At 37.4% G+C, this 26,284-nt stretch overlaps 1 protein-coding gene across 1 annotated transcript in view; it reads right to left on the bottom strand.

Annotated features, from left to right (window-relative positions):
- Positions 1–26,284, bottom strand: part of LOC110163939 (potassium voltage-gated channel subfamily H member 7) — a 167,697-nt gene that overhangs the window by 14,465 nt on the left and 126,948 nt on the right. Inside the window, exons 9-14 of the mRNA XM_055151197.1 lie at positions 24,221–24,420; positions 21,626–21,628; positions 18,396–18,648; positions 6,339–6,544; positions 2,647–2,734; positions 2,318–2,492 (exon numbers count right to left, since the gene is read on the bottom strand). Of these exons, the coding sequence (XP_055007172.1) occupies positions 2,318–2,492; positions 2,647–2,734; positions 6,339–6,544; positions 18,396–18,648; positions 21,626–21,628; positions 24,221–24,420 (925 nt within the window). The remainder of the gene's footprint in view (positions 1–2,317; positions 2,493–2,646; positions 2,735–6,338; positions 6,545–18,395; positions 18,649–21,625; positions 21,629–24,220; positions 24,421–26,284) is intronic.

The following is a 26,284-nucleotide window of genomic DNA, read 5'->3' as shown; positions in this document are numbered from 1 at the left end:
TTAGTTAAAGTCAGTGGTAACGAGGCGAACATTAGGTATATGTCGTCACATTTGATCTATGAAATGTCAGGCTTAGTCAATAAATACTGGGGTTGTTTGAGGTTACGCGCGCCTTTTGGTCATTAGCGGATTTAAGTCACTTTGTTGTAATAAATTGAGGCTAAGAACAAAATACTGTAATGCCTGCAGTTCTTAGAATATGTCGAAAGAGTCTGATTAATACTTGTGGAATTGTAAAATGCATGAGTAAACAGAAAACAATACTACTACAACAGTCCTGCATTGTTCAAAATACAGCAAACCATGTGAAAATGGAATGGGACAAAGACTGGAATTATAATTGGAAATTGGTTTCTTCATGACATTTCACTAATAACTGCTTTTGATTGATCAATACACAATCTTTTTTATGATCAATTACTGGATTAGGGTTATAAATAATGCACATTTGTGGTAATTTTCAATTCTTACAAGTCAAGAGTCAAGATGAAATGCATACTATTTATAATTGGGGATATAACAATAACATCGCAATAATATCGTGGACCATCACAATATATCAAATTACAAGTCTCTTTGCTTAAATTAAGAGTTATGGTGCAGCAATAGCTAAAAAAAAGACAGAGGGAACTACATAGACCATGATCCTTTGCTCCATTTCCGTGCAGACTACAAGAAGAAATAATAGTTCTAAGCATTTTTAAATCTTAGTTCTTTGGATTAAGTCTTGTCAAGGCATTTTAAGAGGAAAAAGTAGCATATTAATAGTTTTGTTATTCTCTACAAAATATCGCAATAAATACTGCACCGTGAGATGCATATCATGAAATTTTCGTATTCTGAGATTTGGATATTGTTACACTCCTAATCGTGAGCCTCCCCACCATATCGTGAGCTTTCCCATGATATCACAATAAATATCGTACCATGAGGTTCATACCGTGACGATATCGTATCATGAGACTTGGATATCATTACACCCCATTTACAATATCTTGAAGACTATAAGGTTTTTCCCTGACATTTTTATCCAAAAATGTGTTCATTGACACTTTCCTAAAATACGCTGCTACGTTAAAGCCTTTGCCTGGAATGTTCCACAGTGTGGCATTAAACTTATCAATCTTGAATTCATTCAACTAGAAACAACCAAGGATGTAACGATATCCAAATCTCTCGGTACGATATTATCACGATATACATCTCACGGTACAATATTTATTGCGATATTTTGAAGAGGCTGATATAACTGTAGATAAGACACATTTCTGCTTTAAAAATACCTTGACAAAATTTTGGTGTGAATCATTTCTGTCATAATCCCAAGAATCTCTCTTCATGTTGTCCGCACTGAAATGAATCATGGGATGTGTAGTTCCCTGTGTTTATAAGTTGTTGCTACTGTAAAACCATGCATTTAAGTAAAGGAAATTGTAATTTGATATACTGTGACAGCCCACAATATTATTGTGAGACTTTTGACAATACAATCAATCCGTATCCTTTAATAAGCAGCTTTTTGCAGAGATAGGAATTATGTATATGAATTTCTTCATTATTGTTATGGTATAGCCAATTTACAGACTGCAAAAAGTAATATCTAAGTAAGTTCAAATTACTTAAAGAAGAGTTTACTTGATTTGAGTACATTTTACTTGACAAATAAACTTATCTACCAGAGGAAAAGTATTTTTTTCTTAATTTAGTTGCTTTTTTGCTTATCTTCAGTGTAACTAGGTGTATTTTCCTGTTTCAGCAAAAAAGACTTGTTCCATTGGTAGATAATTTTACTTGTGATGTATCAATATAACTTTCTTGTAATATAATTTTCTTATCCAAGTCATTTTGACTTGGCAAGAATTTAGTTTTTGTAGTGAATTTTATATGGAACAAAAACAATCTCAAGGACACCCTCCATTATCACATCTTTCTGTAGTCCCTAGTGACATGTATTGTACCAGACGGTGGGGGTGGGTTTAAATAAGTTTTCTTCTTCCTACTCCTTTTTGGGCATTTTTTTGTTGTTCTTGTTCCTTTTATTGTCATTGATAATATCTCTAGAAAATGGTAACAAAAAAAAGAAAACGTGGCAATTCTTCAAACGAGAATATACGTTTTTGCTATTGAACTCTTCGGCTTTTGTCCTGAGGGATGCTACTCTCCTCAAACTGCCTTCACACCTGACATCTAATTTACCGCCCTGTTGAGCTGTACTTTTAAGATTTTTTTTTTCTTGTTTCTGTTTATATGACCGCACTGATGTCAATATGAATGCTATTATGTAAAAGAACATTATAAAAGAACGTGAAATGTTTACCTTTTGAAAATAAATACAAAAAATATACCTTGGTAGGAGGAGGTGCTGACCGGCAACTGCCCCATCAGAGGCACCTCGAGGGCAGGGGTATCTGGGGACGGTATAGCCAGCACATCTGAGTACCTCTTCAAGCATGAGTTAGACCCCTGCTCCCTCACCGCCTCCTTGTTTTCTGCTATATGGGACCACAATTAACACCAGTCAGGGCAAAAACAATAAAGCGAATTCCACTGGGACAAAGCTACCCTCTAGGGGGCGGCGTACAAAACAATAACAGTATTCTAATAAGGAGAAAATGCAGTGTAGGGGATGTGTAAGGATTAACCCACGTTTTGGGAGATCCGGGGTAAATGAGATTCTCCGCTTAATGGTCTTCGGGGCGTCGAAATCGGACTCGCAATCCTGTGAACCGGAGGCCTGCAAAATGAGGAAATGTGGAATGTAATTTTATGTAAAGAAGCGACTATATAATAAGATGCTAAGTCTGCTGTTAAAGTTTAAGGATATGCATAAGTACGTATAAGACTGTAAATACCTTCTAAACACAAACTTGGGGCACAGCTTTCAGACTATGAAACGCCAGCCATGTTTTTAATGCCTACTGTAAATAGATTTAAAGAATTTAAACAGTATTTTGGTCAAGACTGGAAGCATATATGCAGAAAATATAAGCAAATAAGGGACATTTTTAGAAGAATCAAAATTTTAAAGCTATATTAAGGTTGATTTTTGGTGTTGAAAATGTTCAGATGCTAGAATATTTTTGTTAAAACATTTTTTTTCTTCGTTAGTTTCCCATATTGGTGGTTGGTTTAGATTTTAATTCAAAACATGTTAGTACAAGAAATACTGAAATTCTATATTATTATTCTTTTGGGCCTTAGGCAGAGCATTATTTATGCGTGTTTGAGGATGGTGGGAGAAGACAGAGACTGGAGAGAACACAAAATAACAAATAGAAAACATTTCGACTTACTTAAAGGGCCAATATTATGCTGTGTTAGAAAGCTGTTTACTCCTCAAAATATATACCTGGAGTTTTGTTTTGTTTCATTCACACATGTCCTGCATATTTAGCTTGAGTTCTCTCAAACAGAAAACACTCTGTTCCACCTTGAGATGTTATGTGGTAATACGGTAATACAGGAAGTGCTCCACTGTGTTTTTAAACTCCATGCACCTTCACTTCAATCATTTGGATAATTTCAGTCCTGGAATTTCCTATCTCTACTGAACTAAACGTAAAAGGTAGCGACTATATAATAAGACGCTAAGTCTGCTGTTAAAGAAAGTTTAAGGAGATGCATAAGTACTTGGACTGTGAATAACTTCTAAACACAAACTTGGGGCACAGCTTTCAGACTATGAAACGTCAGCCATGTTTTTATGCCTACTGTAAATACAGTAGATTTAAAGAATTTAAACAGTGTGTTGATCAAGACTGGAAGCAAATACGCATTTTTCTTTGTTAGTTTCCCATATTGGTTAATTTAAATTCCAAATTCAAAACAAACTCATGGTATTGTCTTTTACTATTTTACTAAGAAATACTGAAAATCTACATTATTATTCTTTTGGGATAGTGGGAGAAGATAGAGAAGGGAAAGAACTCAAAATAACAAATAGAAAACATTTTGACTGATTTAAAGGACTAATATTACACTGTGGTATAAAGCTATTTACTCCTCAAAATATATACCTGGAGTTTTGTTTTGTTTCATTCACATGTTTAACTCACAAATCCTGCATATTTAGTTTCAGTTCTCTCGAACAGAAAACACTCTGTTCCACATTGAGATGTTATGTTGTTATACAGGATGTGCTCCACTGTGTTTTTAAACTCCATGCACCATCACTTGAATCATTTGGATCATTTCAGCCCTGGAATTTCCAATCTCTACTGAACTAAAGGTAAAAGGAGCTGTTTATTGGAAAACTACCGCTTCAGACAGACTAATAATAAAGGATTACTCAAACATGTGTGAATGAAACAAAATACAACTCCAGGCATGTTTTTGATGAGGTAACAACATTATAACACGTCTTAAAGTTCACAAGAGTAGATTTAACTAACCACTTTAATCACTCTCCCACTAATAGCTACACTACTTACTGACAGAAGTGAAACACATGTATTGGTATCTTTTTGCTATGATTTGGAACAATTTTGAAACATAGAAAATCTCGCAGAAACTAAAATCTAAAATAAAGTACCGTGCTACCTTCCGACCTCACAGGTGTTTTCATAATCTGTCTCTTCCTGTTACTCATCATTGTGTGTGTGATGTAACTGTGTGAATGTATTTTCTGCTGCCTGTCTTGGCCAGGACACGCTTGAAGAAGAGGTTCTTACTGAATGAAATAAAATTCAACATAAAAACAGGCTGTCTGATGGAGAATATTTACAAGCCAAGAATTTTCTGTTAAAAACATATTGTGCTTGTGCCTGCTATACAGTATATGAATATGCTATGGACAATTGGGTTATAATTTGCACATTTTAAATCGCAATTTTCAAACAACTAAAGCAATTTAATAAAAGAAATAAGTTGGCTATAACAGTTTTTAATTGTAAAGAGCATGTTAAAGTCTTTATACTATAGATAACAACAAACAATTATTAAAATAGTCAACAATTATATTTTAGCCACTATTCTTACAATTATTTCTTGCAGCCCTATTTGTGTCCAAGATGTTATCAAGATTTGTACAAAAAGGCAACAGAAGATAATAAAAAAGTATACCCCCTCTTTAGATACATGTAGTGAACACAGAGGAGAAACACTTTTGTCCTAAGGGATGTTACTCTCCTCAAACTGTTCTGACTGGATCTGAATACTCTGTTTGACTTAAGTTTGAGTTTTTATTATTTTTGTATTTTACTGCTCAGTGGGCTTAAATTGCCCTTTAAAGACAAATAAAGTGATATTGATTGATATGTTTGGATTTAAAATAGTCAACAAATATGTTTTAATGTAAACTATTCACAATTATTCTTTGTTATGATTTGTTGCAGCCCTATTTGTGTCCGAGAAGTTTTCAATATTTGTATAGAAAAGCAACAGAAGACATAATACCTCCTCTTTAAATATATGTAGTGGACACAGAGGAGAGACACTTTTGTCCTGAGAGCTTTTACTCGCCTCAAACTGCCCTGACACTGGATCTGAATACTCTACCTGTTTGACCTAAGTTTTAGTTTTTATTCCAAGAGGTTCACAAGATTTGTATAGAAAGCATGACTGACCGATATATTGCTTGGCCAATATATACGGTCGATATTTGCACTTTTTAGCATATCAGATATTGGCTTTAAATCTACAGGACAGGCTGATTGTTAGTTTTGGCTGACCTGCTGCCTAAAGAATATATGTAAAGCTTTATTTTAACACTGTAGTGCAGAGGGATAACTGCACAAAACATGACTACACAGCACTGTTATAGGTTTGTGGTGGAAAAAAAAAAAGAAAAAAGCTGTGGATGAGTATGTAGTAGAGATGGGACTTGGCACAATTTCCACAAGATGAGATGAGGTACAATACCGGGTCCACGAGAAGGAGACAAGACGAGAGTTTAACATAATTCTGAATATATAAATTTCTGTTTCCAATTTTGGCCTCACATTTTTTTATTTTGATTTCATATTTTTGTTTCCATTCTAGTACTGATTTTCGGTACTGTTAGAGATATAACTCATCAACATGTAACACTTTTTTGTCAAATCCAAATGTAAATACTAGGGGAAAAAATCAAATTTTTCTTTTGTATGCACGATCTTGAGGCAATTTTGTCTCGCGAGATCTTCTGACATGAGATCTTGTACCATCCCTAGTAAATTTAAATAACATAAATTTGGGAAAGATAATATAAACATCAACTCAAAAATATCAACAAATTTCATTGGTCATCAGTTGCTCTGGATTCTAAACAAATGGTATCAGCATAGGCCATGAAAAAAACCCATATTGGTCCATCTCTAATACAAAGACAACAGAAAAGATAAAACTTTTTTCATCCCTACCTGTACGGGATCGTCTCTTAGGTTAAAAGTCAGCTCTAAGTTGTTGAAGAAGTAATCAGCAAACTCCGGGTACATGTCTAGCACCTCCAGCAGGTCCTCCCTCTGGATGGTGCTCAGGTCACAGTAGCTCAAAGCTCTCACGTCTGCGTTTGCTTTACCGGGTTTCGCATACAGGTGGATCATCTCCCCAAAGATGTCGTTTTTACCTGCAAAGACACATACAAGTACATAACAGATCAATATTTGTACCAATAGTTGTTTCCCTTAGCTCCGAAGTGTATATTGATATTTGTGAAAAAAGACGCTGTGTACTGTCTGCATCATATAATGAATCATTTTTATTGATCTCAAACCTGGTGCTGGTATGTGCTTGGACCACGACTAATGCTTTAAATTCAACTTCCTCCATCACTATTGCTGTTTGAGAATGGAAGAATTGGGTATAGTAGTAATAATATACTTAAAGTCAGCTATTTTCTGATCTGTTATAATGTTGTTTCCTCATCAAAAACATACCTATTTTGTTGCATTCACACATGTTTAACACACACATCCTGCATATTTAGGCTGAGTTCTTCTCTCAAACGGAAAACACTTCACTCACTTCCACCTTGTGATTTCATGTGGTAATACAAGAAGTGCCCCAGTGTGTTTTGAAACTCCATATATCTGAGGTGCCCAATATGACGATCGCCATCTACCAGTCGATCGCCAAGGTAGTGTGGGTAGATCGTACTGTCGTAGTACTCGAGACCGGTCTTGGTCTCGAGACCTTATTTTATGGTCTTGGTCTCGTCTCGGACTCAGCCACATTTGGACTTGGTCTTGTCTTGGTCTTGAAGGCACTTGGCTCAGACTCGAGGTGTGACACTCGACGAATACAATCATATTTCATTACAGTTGCCGCTGCTGTCGGCAGTAAAGGGGCATGTCTGTGCAGCCTGTCCGCTCGTCTGGAGCCTGCGGACACTGCGTGGCACATCACCACACGCGCTCTCCCAGCGTGCGGGTCTTGTCCGCTACAGTGTGTGCACTCGTGTACCATTATGTATCACAGGGCGGGTTAAACTTCTTAAAACATCCTACCTGTCCATCTGCCTCACTTCAGCGCACCACTCCTCGCCTTTTCATGCTCTCGCTCCTCCCTGCGTATAGCGTACATACTAAACTCATCACGCGTACATACTAAACTCATCACTAGAGTCATTTGGATAATTTCAGCCCTAGATTTGCAAATCTCTACTGAACTAAAGGTAAACAGGAGCTGTTAACTTGAAAACTACCGCTTCATGACATCACAATTTGGAACAGAATATCTCCAGCTTTGAAGATGTAGACAAACTAATAATAAAGGATTACCCAAGCATATGTGAATAAAACAAAACACATAGAAGGTAGAAGGTAACAGCATTATAACCCCACTAAAAGCTCACAAGAGTCAGTTTTGTATAATAAAGGTCCTTTAAAGTCCATTGATTAACCAACACACCAAAAAGGTCTAATTACTGGGCTTCATATTTTATTTTTAGACTGGATTTTTCCGCAACTCAACCACAGTGAAGTAATTTCCCTTGCGCATCAATCAAGTCTAAGCCTGTTTAAACCTGGAGAGTCCTTATGGGAAAAACACATTAGACTTGCAATGACATTCTCTGACATGTTTTCCTATTTAGTACACAGCGGACTACCACTCTCCCACTGCTCGACCAAGGCATGTTTATTTTGGCGTTTAATTGAAACCAAATAACACATTTTCTCACTATAGACAATCTCTACAGACTTGTACCGCCTGGCTTTGATTCATTATGTATGCCAGAGAGGAGCTACGAGTACTTTCATGTGAGGAAAAAAGCTGATTATGACGGCTGCACTTGACGTTATTGTGCGCTTCAAAAGAAAGAGTCTTGATTAGAAAGGCAATGGTGGTAATGAAGCTTCACCCAAAAGTTAGCGGAAGTAGGATCGTTTATGACAAACTTTGATTTTAAATGGTGATGTTGGATGTGAGAGCGGAGGTGAAAAAAGAGAAGAGAATATGTTTTGTAGTACAGGAACTAGGAATGTAGCCTACTTGAACTTTGAATAGTGATTTCCTAGAGTAGAAGTACTTTGATGTAGTAATTTCCTAGAGTAGAAGTACTTTGATGTAGTAATTTCCTAGAGTAGAAGTAGAAGTAATGGTAAAAATGTTCAATTACAGTGTTTCAATAGGGTGTGACAAATTTAACTTTGCATTTTTTTTTACTTCTTAAGATTTAAATTCATAAAGTATAAATTAAATTAAGTAAGTATTAAGTAAAGTATAAATTTTCTGTTTCCAATGAAATAGTTTTGCTTTGAATATTCCACAGTGTGGTACTTCAACTATCTATCTCCATGGAAACAAGCAGATGACGCCACCGTGCCAAGATACAGGTCAGATGTGGAAAAACAAGTCCACTCACAGTAAAAATGCATGTTTTCAATGTGTTTTTAGCAATTAAAAACACATGTAATTGAAAAAATGCAAGTTATAGGCCTACTGTGGAATATTCCAGGCAAAGCAATAATATCTTCATGGAGACAAGCAGTTTGCAGATCCTCCAACAGAAAAGTTACATAGTGTACCTTTAAAATGCATGGAATATTGTATGAAGCATCTCTTTCTACAGTTATGACATGGCTTTTAACATTATATAGGCAATGTCACTAAACATTAAAATTCATTGTATCTAGTACTATCAAGTAAGACAAATATTTAAAAAATATAAAATGTTGCTTTTGTTGGCTGTCAGAGCATCTTTTGTGCATCCTAATTGTTTTTTCAGTCACTGATAAGAAAATATAGCCTGATTCATCAGCTGGTTTCACTTCGTGGAAACTGTCTGACCTCGCAGCATTAGGATTTGTTTGCTCGATAGTAGGCAGGTAGTTTTTTTTATTTAACCATTCGCTGCTGTTTGGTCGTGACATATGCAATGCGCCAAATCCCGTAGGAGGAAGGGTAATAACTTTCCCCTTGATAAAATTCACCAAACATTCTCTTTGTTCCGCTTTTAAATCCTCGATCTCGGGAATCGTTGCCAACACAGAATGTATGGCTTCTTCTGCATCCATCTCAACCGCTTTGTTTACTGTTGTGTTGTACCACAAAAGGGACCCAGGCAGGCACTTGAGTTTGATGTCATGGTCTTCACAGTTCTTCGCTGATTGGCCGGTGCGCGGTCTACAACATCCGGGTTCTTGCAAACCATCTAGAGTATTTCGATTCCTGATTTAGTCGCTGGAAAAAAATGAAATTGAGCAGAGGCACTAGGTGGCGCCCACCTGGTTAGAGAAAATCCATCATATTAGTAATTCTATCCATTTGGCTACTCTAAAGTCCAAGTAAACATAATCCTGTAACTTTGAATATAGCCATTATAATTGTGAAATCTATCTACAGCTTCCTTCTCCAACAGTGTAAAATGAATGAGATGTTGGGATTGCCTTAAGCTCCAATTAGACTGTATGTATTTGAGGCTGGTGTAGTTTACAGGAGTCCAGAGGTGGTTCAGAGTACACAGATAATATCTCTGTGGTCAGTGTGGCTTTCACTGTAGGACCACATGCAGAGCTCCGTCCTCTCAAACACAAACACTCATTAGGTTGCACACACATTAGGAAGCTGTGTTTACTAGTGTTTCTTCTGCTGAATAATGACATGAAAATTATGAATGAACAGAATTTTACTACTGTATTTGGGTCACGTTTTCCAGCTCCTCCTAAGCTCCAGCTGCTGGCTCTGATTGGTCAAACGGTGTGGCAGATCATTGGTTAGAGCACAAGTCATAGGAGTAGTCTATGTCAATAACAGTGATTTTGTATAGTCTTTGGGGCTTTCACACCTATACCATTTCATCTTTAAAGGTCCTATATTACACAAAATTGATTCTTGTGAGATTTAGGTCATATGCTGTTACCTCCTCACAAACAAACCTGCAGTTGTGTTTTGTTTCATTCACACATCTTTGAGTAACGATTTATTAAATGCTCTGTTCCACCTTGTGATATGATGAAGCTGTAGTTTTCAAGTTAACAGCTACGTTTTACCTTTAATACATGCATCCCAAATTTCGGACTTCTGTTCATCGCACAATGAATACTGGGAGGGATTCTCTGAAAAAGTGAGCATCAAACCACTATGTTTGATTTCCCAGTGGGATGTGTCTATTGTCAAAGTCGATCTTTTCAAGTCTTTTGAACCATATTGCTTTTGTTTCTGGTTCTGATATTTGCATATTTTAGTTTTGGGATTCGGACATCGTAATTGTGTGGTTGTTGGATGCATGTGTTCAGTTGAGATCAGCAGTTCCAGGGAAGGAATCATCCAAATAGTAGTAGTAGTTTTTTATTCTGTCATTTTACAACACTATAAACAAAACAAAACATAGACTACAATCCCATAGATCATGACTGAGGATTCAGGCCAGGGGTGTCAAACTCAAATTCACAGAGAGCCAAAAATAAAAACTGTGACTAAGTCTTGGATCAAACTAAATATTTATTGAGAAATTTCAACAATATCTGCATGTTTTCTCTTCTTTCGAGATATGTAATGTTAAACCTATTCTTATTAAAATGAATGTTTAATAATAGTTTTGCTTAAACACTGAATCCAGAACAAGCAAAATATAAAATAATAACACAGTTTTAAATAAATAATGTCTCTATAGCCTATCTGTAGCGGGAGGGCCAGCTCTAATACATATTTGATATGATCTCACGGGCCAAATATGATTATAACGAGGGCCAAATTTAGTCACCAGGCCTGAGTTTGACATGTCTGGTTTGGGTAAAAGGTACTTATAATGCCTAACTCTTTTAAACAATGACAGAATTCCAAGAAAAAAACAGTGTATGAACAGCAAGTTTACATTTACAGTTTTACTTACGACTTACTGTATATAAAAGAGATAAAATATAAATTAAAACAAACAAAATTGAATGCATAATTCATTCCAGAGCTCTATATAGCTTTGAAAACAAGTACTTTTAACTTAACAAAAACGATTGTAGTGAGGGTTATGGAGTTTAAAAACACAGTGGAGCACATGACATTATAAGGTGGAATAGAGTGCTTTCAGTTTGAGAGAAGAAGTCAGCCTAAATATGCAGGATTTGTGTGTTAAACATGTACGAATGAAATAAAACACAACTCTGGGTCTGTTTGTGACGAGGAAACAACATTATAACAGATCAGAAAATAAAGTAATAATGGGCCCTTTAAGAACTGCAAGTACGGTTCGTTTGGGCTGGTGTGAAAGTGGAGCAGTTTAAGTGTGGTGAATTTTTAATGCCCATTTGAACCAGTTAACACGCCTGAAAACACCCGAAATGTCACAAGTCCCTGGTTTGAACTTTTTCCTAAATGACTTTGTTGCAGCAGCATGTTTCACCGCTTTAGACCAGCCAAGATGAAGAAATGATTTTCAAAGGAATAATTTCAGTCCTTTTAAATTTGTAATGAGTAATGATAGCGCTAAAGGCTTGTAAGCATTTCTGTAATACCCAGGTTAACACTGTAAATAGTAATTTGTTCTTAATGTTTTGCAATAAAGGTACCATTAGACTCCTCGAGATCTCGTACCAAACATTGTATCCTACTGTGAGGCAAAAACGGCTATATTATTGTACAGATTTGGATTCTGTTACATTGCTAGCAGGACGTCTCTGCGTTAAAAACATGAGTTGTGTCTTGAATCGCACCATTAACCTGAGGAGAATGCCTGAATCAGCGCTGTGGACGCACTATGGTCAGTAAGCAAGGTTAACATTGTAAATAGTAATTTGTTCTTAATGTTTTGCAATAAAGGTATCATTAGCCTCCCTGAAATCTCATACCAAATACTCTGCTGTACTGTAAACTGTGTACTGCAAAGACTGTGTAGTGCAATATTGTACAGATTTGTATTCTGTTGCATTACTAGTAGAATATCTCTGGAGTTGTATCTTGAATCGTACCATTAGCCTGAGGAGAACGCCTGAATCAGCGCTGTGGACACACTATAGACAGAAAGCACAACCCCGCGATAATAAATGCATAAATGCTGTACATGTAGTGCTGAAGGCGCAGTATGTTGGTGAGTCCCTCCATAAATGAGCTGATCTGTGAGATCAGTGACTGTCCCTGTGTGTTTGTTAATAATGGCTTTTGTGTGATGCAGCAGCTTTTGCTAAGCTTAAACCTCATTCTGTCAGGTGCAGCTTTGCCGGGCATTCATCTCATGAATAATGGCAAGTTTAATCCAGGCTTGGCCCGCAGCACCTGGTCGTGCTTCAGCCATAAAGAAACACACAAATACTCATTACTCTAATATGAATGATCACCACTCACCTCTGGTCTGTTTGATAAGAAGACACATGTTGACAATATGAAAAAATATATTCATCAAATCAATGCTGTATTGAAACGAAATAAAAACAATACAGGCAATGCAATATAGTCTAAATGAATCAACTGTAAATTTCAGAACATGGGGATATTTTTGATTTGTTTTATTCATAGACTACTTGAGCTAATCGGATACACACTGAAGGTAACTACATTTGATCTAGGAATTACTTTTAGGTCTAAGCTTTTACATAAAAAAGGTAGGGCTACTTCTAATGGTACTACTAATGGTAGGATCTACTAGGAATGCACCGATACGATATTGGTATTGGATATCGGCACCAATATTGAACATCTAGGTGGATCGGATCGGATATCAGCTTCCAAGATATCAGTTCAGCTAATATCCCATTTTGGTCTATAAATTGGTGCAATAAGACTAATAATGATTTACTGACCAGTATTGGCCGAAAACATGAAATAATGTTAAATTTGTATTTTTAAAAGCTGTTCTGCAGTTATAAAACACACTTGAATATTATTTTTACCTTATGATGTTTGTGCTGAAAGGAATTCAATTATATTTTCAGTCCCTGGCCTTCTGTTGACATCGGACATCTATTAAGCATCAGTGGCTCAATGGTTAGAGAGTCGGCCCACCCACCCAAAGTTCAACAGTTTAGTTCCAGTTCTGCTTAGAGCTTGCTGTCTTCTATCCCTGAAAAATAACTCTTCACCCATCCTATCTATGTTCTATCCTATCCTATGTATTGTGAGTGGAGGGGCCAATGGTCGCCTCTTCCTCTTCCACTTGTCATCCTCTGGGTTAGAGAGTTTCCCCACCAACCCAAAGGTTACAAGTTCAATCCCAGCTCCAACTAGTCTTTGCTGTCTTCTACATTAGACTACTGTATTCTATGTTCTACACATGACACATTTTACCTTGTCTATATAATTATGGAAAGTGTGAGTCAGTGATGGTCTAGAGTATAGCCAGGCTGGCCCCACCTAATGCCTCTGCTCAACTGCAATTCTCTCCAGCGTCTAGGTCAGGAACGGTTTCCAAGAACCCCAGAAGTGCAAGTCTGGGCACTAGCCAATTAGCGAAGAGCCATACATTCTGTGCTGGCAATGATTCCTGAGATTGAGGATTTAAAGCCAGAATAAAGAGAATGTTTGGTGAATTTTATCAAGGGGAAAGAAGTTATTGCCCTTCTTCCAACAGGATTTGGGAAAAGCTTAATATACCAGTCACAAACAAATAGAAGCGATTGGTTAAATTAAAAAAAGTACCCGCCTACCATCGAGTGAACAAATCTTAATGCTGCGAGGTCAGACGGTTTCCACAAAGTGAAACCGGCTGATAAATCAGGCTAGGTCTAGAGGGACTGATGGCTCAAATTGACCACCTCACTTCCAATCTTCCCTATTCACCATCAAGTGTGGAGAGTGACTATGAACCTGACTGAAAGAAAAACAGGTCCACTAAAAAAAAACTAAAAAAAACAACAACTCATCATACAATACAGCAGAACATGTTTTAAAATAACCAGCAGCCACATAGGCGTGTCATTCTGCGGCTCTTTCCAATAATCCTGTATCCGAGCTGCTTCCTGCTGCTGTCAAGAGAACAGCGGAGATATTCCCATTTTGTCTGAAAATTGCCAAACAACCTTTTCATGGAGGCACTTAATAGAAATGTCACAGCTTCAAACCTGTCACACGAGCGGCCCTATTGCCAAGAGGACTGCGCAACGCCGGCCGCTCTCTGCTATTTCTGTCAAAACCTGCGAACATGTGTTTTAGCTACGATCAAATTGCCGGGATATTTTTTTTCTCAGATCGGAGCGTTTGCAATACAACAGTCACTCTTTCTGAAGGCGCCGCTGCTAGCTCTGTCCATTACAGACTAGCATTGCCCATTGTTCCTTTCATGACAGCAGCTTTTCAACACCATTCACATTCGTCATACAAGCTGACATATGAAACAGTCTTTGCACATCAACATTCCGGTCGATGTGAGTAAAGTGCATTAGTCGTTATACTAGCTCCACGCGATTATTAATGTGTTCAAGATCTGACAAAACATGGCCTTTGATTTGATGACATTTTTCTTAAGGGAAATGTCTCTTTAGTAAGTTTAATTTCAGAGTGGGGATGTGTAGATGTAGATCCAGACAGGTTTTAAACTGAAAACACCAATTAACATCATGTAGGCTGGATTTACTATTTAAAAGGTGCACTCATAGACTCAATAAAGAAGTACTGTATTTTTCGGAATATAAATCGCAGTTTTTTTCATGGTTTGGGTGTTTCCTGCGACTTACACTCCGGTGTGACTTATATATTAAAATTCTCAGACTGAGAGCCATGAGAGGGCGCTCTAAGCTTGTGGGTCAGTATCTAGTACTCCTATTACTCCTGTACCACCGTCACTTTGCTCTACTGCGCATGTCTCCTGTAGAAAAAGCCGCTGTCTCCCTGCAAATAGTGAAATATGCAGCCAAAAACAGTAATCGAGCAGCAGAAAGAAAGTTTGGAGTGAGAAATTTGTGAGGGACTGGCAGAAAGTGGGGATGAAAAGAACACAGCTTCATGGCAACCGGGCGGGGTGCACCATGCAACTTTCCTGGAAGTCACTGGATGAATCAACAAAGCCTGAACTTCAGTGACAATCGAAATCATCTTGTCGGGATTCAGAAAGGCCGGAATAATTCTAACTGGAACTGACGCTGAGTGTGATGAGAGCTACGCAGAAGAGGAAGCGGCACCCTGTTTACCTCATAGATCTATGATTTATCGCAGAAGTGACACTGAAAATGAAGAATTCAGTGGATTTAGTGATTTGGAGTGAGATCATGAGTTTAGTAAACTTATGTTCTGTTGTTTATGCTCTAATTATCTGAATAACTGTTAATATGTTACGTTAACATATTAATGCCTATTCAATTCAATTCTATTCAATTCTTGTTCTCTGTTCTGTTGTTATTACTATAAAGTGCGACTTAAATATGTTTTTTTCTTCTTCATTGGGCATTTTTTGGCTGGTGCGACTTATACTACGGAGCAACTTATAGTCCAGAAAATACGGTAAATAATAAAATAATAACAAAATAAAAACACCAGAGTCATTTTAAGAACATTTTAAGATCAAAATGACGGAGCTCACTGCAGCAGTTACAGAGAGAGGGGTGATGATTTTTCAGTGTAGAGTCAAGTTGATGTTATCTTCACTGCTTTGCCTCGCTGTCTACGTCTAGTGTCTTTATACTTTAAGAGATCCTCCCCACTCTGCTCTCAGAACGCAAATTAAGTATGGATTTGATAACTTTGATAACTTGGTCACTCAATGCAACTGACACTATTTACTACATCTACAAGAAGTTCAGGGTCGGGCGAACCTGGATGTCCCCCCGGAACATACCCCTCTCCTCCTCCCCAACTTTCTCTACGCCCTCACAGCTTTTACCCCACCCAGAATTGGCAGATGGGTCTGTTGTATGCAGCGCCCCCTGGTTGCAGAATCTAAAGGCTGCCTGTCTATATTTTGGGGTCGACTCAAATTCCCTCTCCTCCCCGTTTGCTAGACTTTTGTCGATTATGTCTGTATTGTGTTTTTGTTGTATGTGCTGATGTTGCAGAGGGGTTTCTTTTTTCTTTATGTACTGGTTCCAGATCGTTAGTGTCCCAAACTCCAGACAGTTAGTATAAGTTTCCAGATTCCAGATAGGAAAAAAAAAAGAAATAATTATGACACAGATAATAATTACAAGATCAAACGGTTTAGCTTAGCTTTGTGGTTTGATGATTTGTTTAAAGTTTGATTGATTGATTGATTGATGGAGCCTCTATGTGCCCTCATGAACACTTCCTTTTTTTTTGTAATGCGTCTGCTAGTGGATAAGCTACATCCATTTATATCTACAGTCTATGGGTACACTATGTACTATGTAACTTTTCTGGGGTGAGGTCCAAAACCTGCACCATGGAGATGTTATTACTTTGCATGAAATGTTCCATAGCAGGGCATGAAACATATATATCTTCGCGTCACATGCTTGTTTCCATGGTAATAGGTGCAATTAATGCCATAATTTAGAAATTTTGCCCAAAGCAGTAAAATCACAAAAGTGGCAAAGCTTTATTAAAATCTCTAAATGCAAATATAAACTAGGATATTGGCCAAATACTGGATCGTTGTCAAGAAACTTTGTGAAAAAAAAAAAAAATATATATATATATCCTGTCACTGTTTTACCAAAAGGACCACGGTTGCTACGGTTACAGCTGGACTAACCTAGACCAGCTGTGGTTCCCAGGTGTTGTTGACAACTTTGTGATAAAATGTGCTCGCTGAGATCTGGACTGTAAACTCAGATGTGCAAATGAGTCCAGTGACCAGAGCAGTGGAAGTTTGTCAAACTATTTTGGCTCATTTGTTTAAGCATTTCAAAATTTCTTTCCAGTGTAACTGTCTTTCAACCGTTAACTAGACTCGTGCTTTGGGGGCTGGGTTTAGTGTTTGCATAATTTTTTTACTCATCAGTAGGTTGTTAAATAACTCTCTGTAATGTTGAAATAGCACAAATCTGAACAATACCAAAGCCAAACAGAAGCATTTATTGTAGGTGCACTAAGATTGTTTTCTGGTGGGGGATCTAACACATGCTTGTCTCCATGGAAATGCTATTGCTTTGCCTGGAAAGTTCCACAGTATCGTATTGACTCATCAATCTTCCGTTCATCAAGTTCAGGAGTTTTATTGCTAAAAACAATACATAAGAAAACATACATTTGCCAGCCGGTCTCCATGGAGTTAGATAACTGATAGATTACTTGTACTTACTTGTAGGTTGCTTTACCAGAAAACAATGATGTAGAAGTTTGTAGCAGATTTCCCTTTGCTTGTTGGTGATGAGATATTTGTGAGGTAATGTCCAAACATTTTTCCATGGAATATTGTCAATACAGTCCAGCTGCTGACAGCGCAGGAGTAGGGCTCATTTTGGGAGGTGCACTTGTGGTGATAGTCGCTCTTTTTCTGCGGCGACTCATTATAAGGCAAGTTTAACTGAAGCCAAGTAAGTTCCTTTTCAAAAGTTTTTCAAAGTTTGGCGCAGTGTCTTCACTCACGCCTGCTCAAGCCGCCATCTTCAGGTGCGGCACTGTCCTGCAGCTTCCTCAGTGTAGGCTCCTGGCTCCACTAATGACATCACTCTGTTGCAGCCAATGAAATAGCGGCAGGAGTAACCCTGTCGCCATATCATTGAATACAGCTCAAAACGAAACATGAACTAAAATGCCTTAAAGTAATACTATTGAGTTTGGAAAAATATTGAAATAAATGTATATTTTTGTTTATTAAAATAAAATGGCAAATATTGGTATGGACTTTTTTGTCTTCCTCAAATATTGGTTGTGACATGTCCCCATCGTCCCAGTGCAAACCTACATCCTTGTACAGGTCAGATCTATGGTGAGGCGAGTCAGAATGTCTGTTTTTCTAGGTATTTTTGAGGTATAAAATTTTATAAATGTAAGATAGAGCTGTTTAATGTCATACTGTGGAACATTCCAGGCAGAGCAATGACATATCCATAGAAATATGTAGGTGACGAACCCCCAACCAAAAAGTTACATACTGCAGCTTTAAGAATTAATACAATTTGACCTCACAGTGACTTTACAAAAAAATGTCACTTTACCTAAAATGGCCACCACGATGTCATCTTTGAGAATCTCGATAGAACCGCGAGACAGGAAGTAGAGCGCGGTGAGTACGTCCCCGCTGTGCACCAGGGTGTCTCCAGGCGGCGCATGCGTGGTCTGGAACCTCATGGCCAGAGCTCGGAGACAGCCTTGGGAAGCTCCCTGGAAGGCCTTGGTGTTCTGGAGCAGGCTTTTGTTGAGGTGGAGGCAGATATCGGCCTGTAGACACTCTGGGAATCCTTTCAACACCTGTCAAGATGGGAAACACACCAACCTTAGGAAAGTACATTAGTCCCTATGCAAGCTCCAGCCCGCGCAATTATTCATGACCCGATGGAATGCGCATACTTGGATTGAATTATGCTAGATGGCACGCTGAGATAGAAATATTGACCCAAAACAAGCTTGTTATATAGAAGCTCCATGCATGTGTGTGTATATATATATAGGGAGGAGAACAGCATATAGCTTCCATGTGTTTCTCCCAAGATAAACTGGAAAGCTCGCAAGGCAAATATTATTAAATGTGTAACAAGAAAACTCCCCCACAACGGAGAGCAGTGTGCATGTGAGTGCTGGCTTTGTTAACTGTACCAAACGAGAGCCAAATGAAGGTGTTTTGAGCTTTAAAAAACAGTCAGTTTCAAAAGAATCTGGGATAACAAGGAATCCTTTCACTTATAAAGGCTTAAAAAATAAAAGCAACTTTATATCAGCATGAAAAAAATTATTTCCCAGATCTTGGAATTGTCTACAGTACAGTTGCTTTAGAAAATATTGTGCTTTATCTGTGATGCAAATAGTCGTTGGAGAACACTTAAGTCATATTCAGTAGTTGTTTATAATCTGTGTTTTTGTGAATGTAACCTTATGTTGTTTAACTTAACTTGTATATGCAGTATGGAATTCTGAAAAGTACATTTATCTAACCTGATGTCTATAAATAAAACAATGCCAGCAAGGGGCACACGGACTCCAAATACTAATGTCCTAAAAGTGAAGTAGTTTTTCAAAAATGCTAAAATAGTGGCTGCTTACATTGAAGTGGAGTAGAAAATCCATGTGATCATAATGACTCATAATGACTGATCACTTTTGCTGTTCACTTTTAAAGCTCGTTTAGGTTTTGCACCAAGTTACATTTCAGAACTTTTAACCCTGCATGAGCCTCCCGCAGCCGCAGATCCTCAGGCAGGTCCCTGTGGCTGTTCCAAAGTCCAGGCTCCAGACAAAGGTGATGAAGCCTTTTCAGTCCGGGCGCCTTGGCTTTGGAACAACCCGCCTGAGGAGATAAGACTCGCACCATCAGTATCATCTTCTAAATCACTTTTTAAAACCCATTTTTATCAGTTGGCCTTCCTTTAACTGGCTTTAGCTTGATTTTAATTCTTATTTATTTTAATTCTTTTTATTTTTATTTATTTATTATAATTTATTGGATTGTTTGCATCATTGTCTGTTTCTATATGCTTTCTGTTTCCTATTTTTATGCTTTTTGTATTGTTCTTTGCTGCTTGTAAGGCACTTTGTAAACCTTGTTTTTAAAAGTGCTTTATAAATAAAGATCTTCTTCTTCTTCTTCTTCTTATTATTATTATAGTACTTTTGTTTATGACCAAATAATGTTAAGAGGTGGGGTCGAGTGCTTTGAGCTCCTGTGAGCAAGCTGAATGAACTATACAGGATTACTCAAACATAGATGAATATTGAGAATATAATTTATAATAAAAAATGCTTGTATCAGGCAAATGAAAGGGGCCATATTACACTATTTTCTGGGCTATGTTATAATGTTTCCTCATCAAAAACAGACCTGGAGTTGTGTTTTGTTTCATTCACATATGTTTAACACACAAACCCTGCTTCTCTCAAACATAAAACACTCTGTTCCACCTTGTGATGTCATGTAGCATTACATGAAATGCGCCACTGTGTTTTAAAGTCCATACACCTTCACTAGAATCATTCGAATTTTGAATTTCTGGAATTGTCACTCTCTACTAAAAAAGGTTAAGGTAGATGTTAATTTGAATTACCACTTCATGACATCACAAGGTGGAACTGAGCATTTTGAGTTTGGGACATGTAGACAGACTAATATTAGATTCCTGAAACATGTGGGACTGAAACAAAACCAGCTCAAGGCATGTTTTTGAGGAGGAAACAACTTTATAACATGACTAAAAACTCACAAGAGCCAATTCTGTGTAATATAGGACCTTTAAAAATGTACTCTCATTAGGGACGTAACAATAACCGAAATATCGTGATATCGTACCGTCAAAAGTCCCACAATATATCGAATCACAAGTTCTTTTTGCGTTGTTTTATAGTAGCAACACCTTGAAAACATCAGGAACTGCATATCCCATGATTCATTTCAGCGTAAACAACATGAAGAGATATGTTTTTTAGCTGAAATCTTGGGATTATGATGGAAATAATTCACACCAAACTCTTGTCAAGGCATTTTAAAAGCAAAAAAAAAGAGTCTTAACTACAATTATATTAGCCTCTACAAAATATCGCAATAAATATCGTACTGTGCGATTTGGATATTGTTACATGCCTACCTACTTTTGTGGGTAATGTTACTCTAAATTTTTTCACATTTGTCTGATACCCACATTCAAGACTAAAAAAAACCCCAAAACATTCATGCAATAAAGAACTACAACAACAACAAAAAACTAGTTACAATCTCACAACGCCATTCAAAAACATTCAAAGCGTCGCACATCCTGCACTTTGTTTACCAGCAAAGGCAAGCAAAGGCTTAGAGCTAAAAATAACTCTTTGACTCTAAATACAAAATCTGCATGTCAAACACACCCAAAAGGATTTAAACTGCTCTGATCCAATCAAACCTCCCTCTTCCTTAACACAGGAAATCCCACTTTATTGTAGCGCCCATTCTCACTCGTATTATTCCCTCGTCAGCTGCACGCATAGTCACATTTTTATTATTATTAACTCCAACATAATAAATCCTGTGTCCTCTAGCTGTCAGGACTAATAAACCAACACATTTCACATTTAAGCAATTGTATCTGAACTTCTAAACAAATTATTTCTATACTAAAACGCACAATTAATCTCAATCTTCAGATCATTTAGAAGCTGCAGAGTCATCCCGTTAATGAAAATGATTAAAAATAGCGCTATAAAGATTCAGCAAAGAAATGGCTAATTGAAGCATGCAAAAGAAAAAAAAAAAACCACGTACCTCCTGTTCTCGCCGAAGTTGAGTTCATCCGCACGTGAAGCAAAGGGGAGAAAAAAAAACAAAAAACAGTTAGGAATTAGCATAAATTCTTGGATTACTGTAGTGTTACTGATCCGAGCGCGGCGAAGTTTCAAATGTTATTATACAATTCTCTAGTTTTGTAAGTGAGATAGGGGGAAGTGAAATGAGTCTTGCTGAATTTTAATATTGTGTGTGGGTGGTTAACTATTGCAGAATAATGGTCCCTAATCATTTTTGAGGACTGAGAATCAAACAAATTTACAGAAGTTGGTAGGGATGTAATGATAACCGAAATATCCTGATATCGAATGGTCAAAGGTCTTGTAATAATATCGTGGGCTGTCGCAATATATCGAATTACAAGTTAATTCTTAAATGCATTGTTTTATAGTAGTAACAGCAAAGAAACATAGGGAACTACATATCCCATGATTCATTTCAGTGCAGACAACATGAAGAAATATGTTTTTTACTTTAATTCTTGGGATTATGACAGTAGTGATTTGTATTGAGTATTGTTAAGGTAATTTCAGTGTTGGGAGTAACGAGTTATAAAAGTAACAATTTACTGTAATGCGTTGCTTTTTGCTGTAACGCAGTAATGTGGCATTAAAGGGAAAAAAATTATAATATTTTACTCGGTACAAATGTCAGTTACACGCGTTATAATGCTTTTTTAACCTGGATTGAAGTGGTGGGTTTTTCTTCATACAAATTCGCTAAAATCACAGCAATATCAGCAGCAGTGAAATTCCTGAGAAATGCCTGCGTAGACCGTCAGGAAAACTGCGGGCTAAAAGACCGGCACAGAGCTCCACGCTCCATGGGGCTAACTGCAGCTGACGCCTGATCGCGCCTTGCAGACACAGGCTCAGGGTTCTCTCAGGGGCGGCCCTAGATTCCAAGTTCTAGTCCAAGATTAGTCCTGGTTTGGTCCTAGTTTAGTCCTGGTTTAGACCTTGTTTAGTCCTGGTTTAGAACTGGTTTAGTCCTGGTTTAGTCCTGGTTCAGTCCTGGTTTAGACCTGGTTTAGTCCTGATTCATTCCTGGTTCAGCTCTGGTTTAGTCCTGGTTTAGTCCTGGTTTAGACCTGGTTTAGTCCTGGTTCAGTCCATATACGGCGCAAAAGTTCAGCATCTTTGCAGTTATTTTGGTGAGAGTAACTTAAAAGTGCTGCAATAGTAATGTAATGCCTTACATTTTAAATACAGTAATATTGTAATGCAACAAATTACTTTGAAATGATAGTAACAAGTAATAAATAACACATTACAGTTTTAAAGTAACTTGGTATTTTAAAAGCAATAAGTATCCTATCTACAATAGCTTCTCCAAAATATCCCAATAAATATCGTGATAATATCGTACCATGAGATTTGGATATTGCTACATCCCTAGTAGTTGGGTATTTTAACATAATTTTTTAATGGTACACTGTGACCTTTCTGGGAGTAGGTTTGTCACCAACTTGTCTCCATGGAGATGTTATTGCTTTGACTGAAATTTTGCAGTATGTCATTCAGCGTTTGTGTGAGGCCCAGTTACAGATCAGATCTGTCAAGACGAAACCATGACCACAGTGGGAATTGCAAGGTATTTCACAGCAGTGAACCTGCAACCAACTTGCCAGAGACTTGGACTCGAGTCAGACTTGTGTCACTATTTTTAGAACTTGAGACTTGACTTGATAAAATGGACAAAGACTTGGGACTTGACTTGGACATGAAGGTCAGGTCTAAAACCAGAACTAAACCAGGACTAAAACCAGGACTAAACCAGGACTAAAACCAGGTCTAAACCAGACCTAAACCAGGACTAAAACCAGGACTAAAACCAGGTCTAAACCAGGTCTAAACGAGGACTAAACCAGGTCTAAATCACGTCTAAACCAGGACTAAACCAGGACTAAAACCAGGACTAAAACCAGGTCTAAACCAGGACTAAACCAAGTCTAAAACAACAACTATGCCAAGACTAAAACCAGGACTAAGCCAGGACTAAACCAGGTCTAAAACCAGGACTAAACCAGGTGTAAACCAGGACTAAACCAGGTGTAAACCAGGTCTAAAACCAGGACTAAACCAGGACTAAACCAGGTCTAAACAAGAAGTAAACCAGAAGTAAACCAGGTCTAAACCAGGACTAAAACCAGGCCTAAACCAGGACTAAACCAGGTCTAAACAAGAAGTAAACCAGGTCTAAACCAGGCCTAAACCAAGTCTAAACCAGGACTAAAACCAGGTCTAAACCAGACATAAAACCAGTCTGTGACGCAAAAAAGGTTGGGGACCATTGCTCTAGTGTGTTTTCTAGTGTGTTATTTCTCTATATGTACATTATATAATTGCAGTGTTTTCTATAATTCTTATTGTTGTGTTTTTAGTGTGATCATGTTTATCTGTCCAGGGACTTAAAGAAATGTGGATTAATGTATCAAATAAATACATCTCATTAACTCTGTTTTGTTCTGTTGATTCTCAGACATCAATGTGCGGATTTTTTCTTTGACACATTCCTCACTAAAATACGATATCATTTAAACCAGAAGTGCCCAAATCCTGGCTCCCGCTGTACCGTGTTCATGTCGATGCCGTTGGTGTAGGTCCAGGAGTGTTGGAAGTACTCCTCCAGCCTCTGTCTCAGGGGGTTTGGGATCTGGTGAAACCGGATGAACTCTTTGACCCGGAGCATCTGGGCGTGGTACCGAGCCGTGCCCGAGTAGAGGCGCTGGATGATGGCTGACACGTTTCCAAATATGCTGGCGTACATGAGCGCTGCGAGACACCAGAGAGGAAGAGATTAGGCTAATATGGTTAGGCTAATGCTAATGCTAACACAAGTGCTAACGCTAATGGCTTCAAAATTATATTAGACTTAAATTTAGACTAACTTTATTGATCCACAACGGAAATTGTTTGGACACAGTAGTTCACACGTCACAATATATTATAAAGACAAAGAGTACTATTTTTTTTAGATTTAAAAAAAAAAAAAAAAAAAGCAGCAAAAATAACAAGAGACTCTTGTTAAATAAGGCATAATTATATAAAAGTATACGTACAAGTAAAAATAAAATACAGAAATACAGTATTACAAATATTAGGGGTGTAACAGTATACAAAGATCACGGTTCGGTACGTACCTCGGTTTTGAGGTCACGGTTTGGTTCATTTTTGGTACAGTATGGGAACAAAATGCAAAACCATTTACTTGTTGTTCCTTTGTGTGTTAATTAAACCAACAATTTTTGTTTTTTTTACATTGTACAAATAGGAAAATAAAATAAATGCAAAGTGCTGCTTGGTAATACTAATACGTTAAACAGAATATTCTCTAATAAGGAACAAATGCATGAAATATTATAAAAAATTAATTCCTTATAAACAGTAACCAAAACTTTTTCAAAAGGTAAAGCGTGGCACTAAAAGTTCTAGCATGATGTTTTACTCAGTCTTCATATTTTTGTGGCCAGAAAAACAACTTGTCCACATTATCTACAGTAAGTTCAAATCTGCTGCATTTCAATGTCTTCAGCGGTTGAAAATACACTTTCGCTAGAGACAGATGTTGTGCTTATGGCGGGAAGTACCGGAGACTCCGTGCCAACGAAAGGTGAAAGTGAGGGCTGCGGCGCAACGACTGTAGTTTTGTCAGGATTCATGTGGTTCGGAAGGATGTAGTCAAGGCGGGGGGCAATTGTTGTCGAGGTGGGCGCCCTAACTATAAAGCACTGCGGGAAACACTGCTGCCCCAATCACGGACGAGTTCCCTCATGAATATTAAAGAGCAGAGTCTTCTGGGTAGCTGCACATGTAGTGGTGGGATGTAAACACACACAAATTGCATGAACTCACAGAACCGAACGTCACAAATACATGTACCGTTACACCCCTAACAAATATATCTCAGCTATATACAAAGTTTGGACTCACCCTCTCATTTAATGTTTTTTTTTTTTTGGATATGTTTACTAGTTTCCATTTTATATGCAGACATCAAATATATGAAATAAGATGTAAGGAATTAAAAAAAAAAATGCTCAAATGCCTCCTTTTGCTTTGTATTGGTGTTCAAACATACATGTGAAAAAATGCATAGCACACTCAGATGGCCGATGTCCAAAAACGTTTTATGTTTAAATAACGTTTCAGCTAAAAGCCTTCATCAGCTTTAGACCACAGTACACAAAATAGTTGCCAGCCCATCTGAATGTGCTATGCTTTTTTTTTTTTTTTTTTTCCCCACTTTTAAATAGCTGTTCCTTGGATTTGCACCACTACAAGATCTTCTGTGTGCTTTTTCTGCTTCATTTGGTTCAAACACACATGACCAGTCAAAAGTTTGGACACACACTCTCATTTAATGTTTTTTTTTTTAACTTTCTACATTTGAAGACATCACATATAAGGATTTATATAGTAAATAAAAAAGATTTAAATAATTTTCGACAAAGCAAAAGGTGAGCACTACGAGGATTTGGTTATAAAATATTTAAAAAATAAATAGTACAGTAACTTTTTTCTTTGTTACATAACTATATACATCTTATTTTTATATATATTTGATGTCTTCTGTGTGTATATCAAATGTAGAAATAAAAATGTAGTAAAAATCTTTAAATGAGATAGTGAGTCCAAA

The sequence above is a fragment of the Boleophthalmus pectinirostris genome, unplaced genomic scaffold (assembly GCF_026225935.1).
Source record: "Boleophthalmus pectinirostris isolate CB_2022bp ecotype Guang Dong unplaced genomic scaffold, ASM2622593v1 HiC_scaffold_1, whole genome shotgun sequence".
NCBI lineage: Eukaryota > Metazoa > Chordata > Actinopteri > Gobiiformes > Gobiidae > Boleophthalmus > Boleophthalmus pectinirostris.
This window is presented reverse-complemented; position numbering and strand designations above follow the sequence as displayed.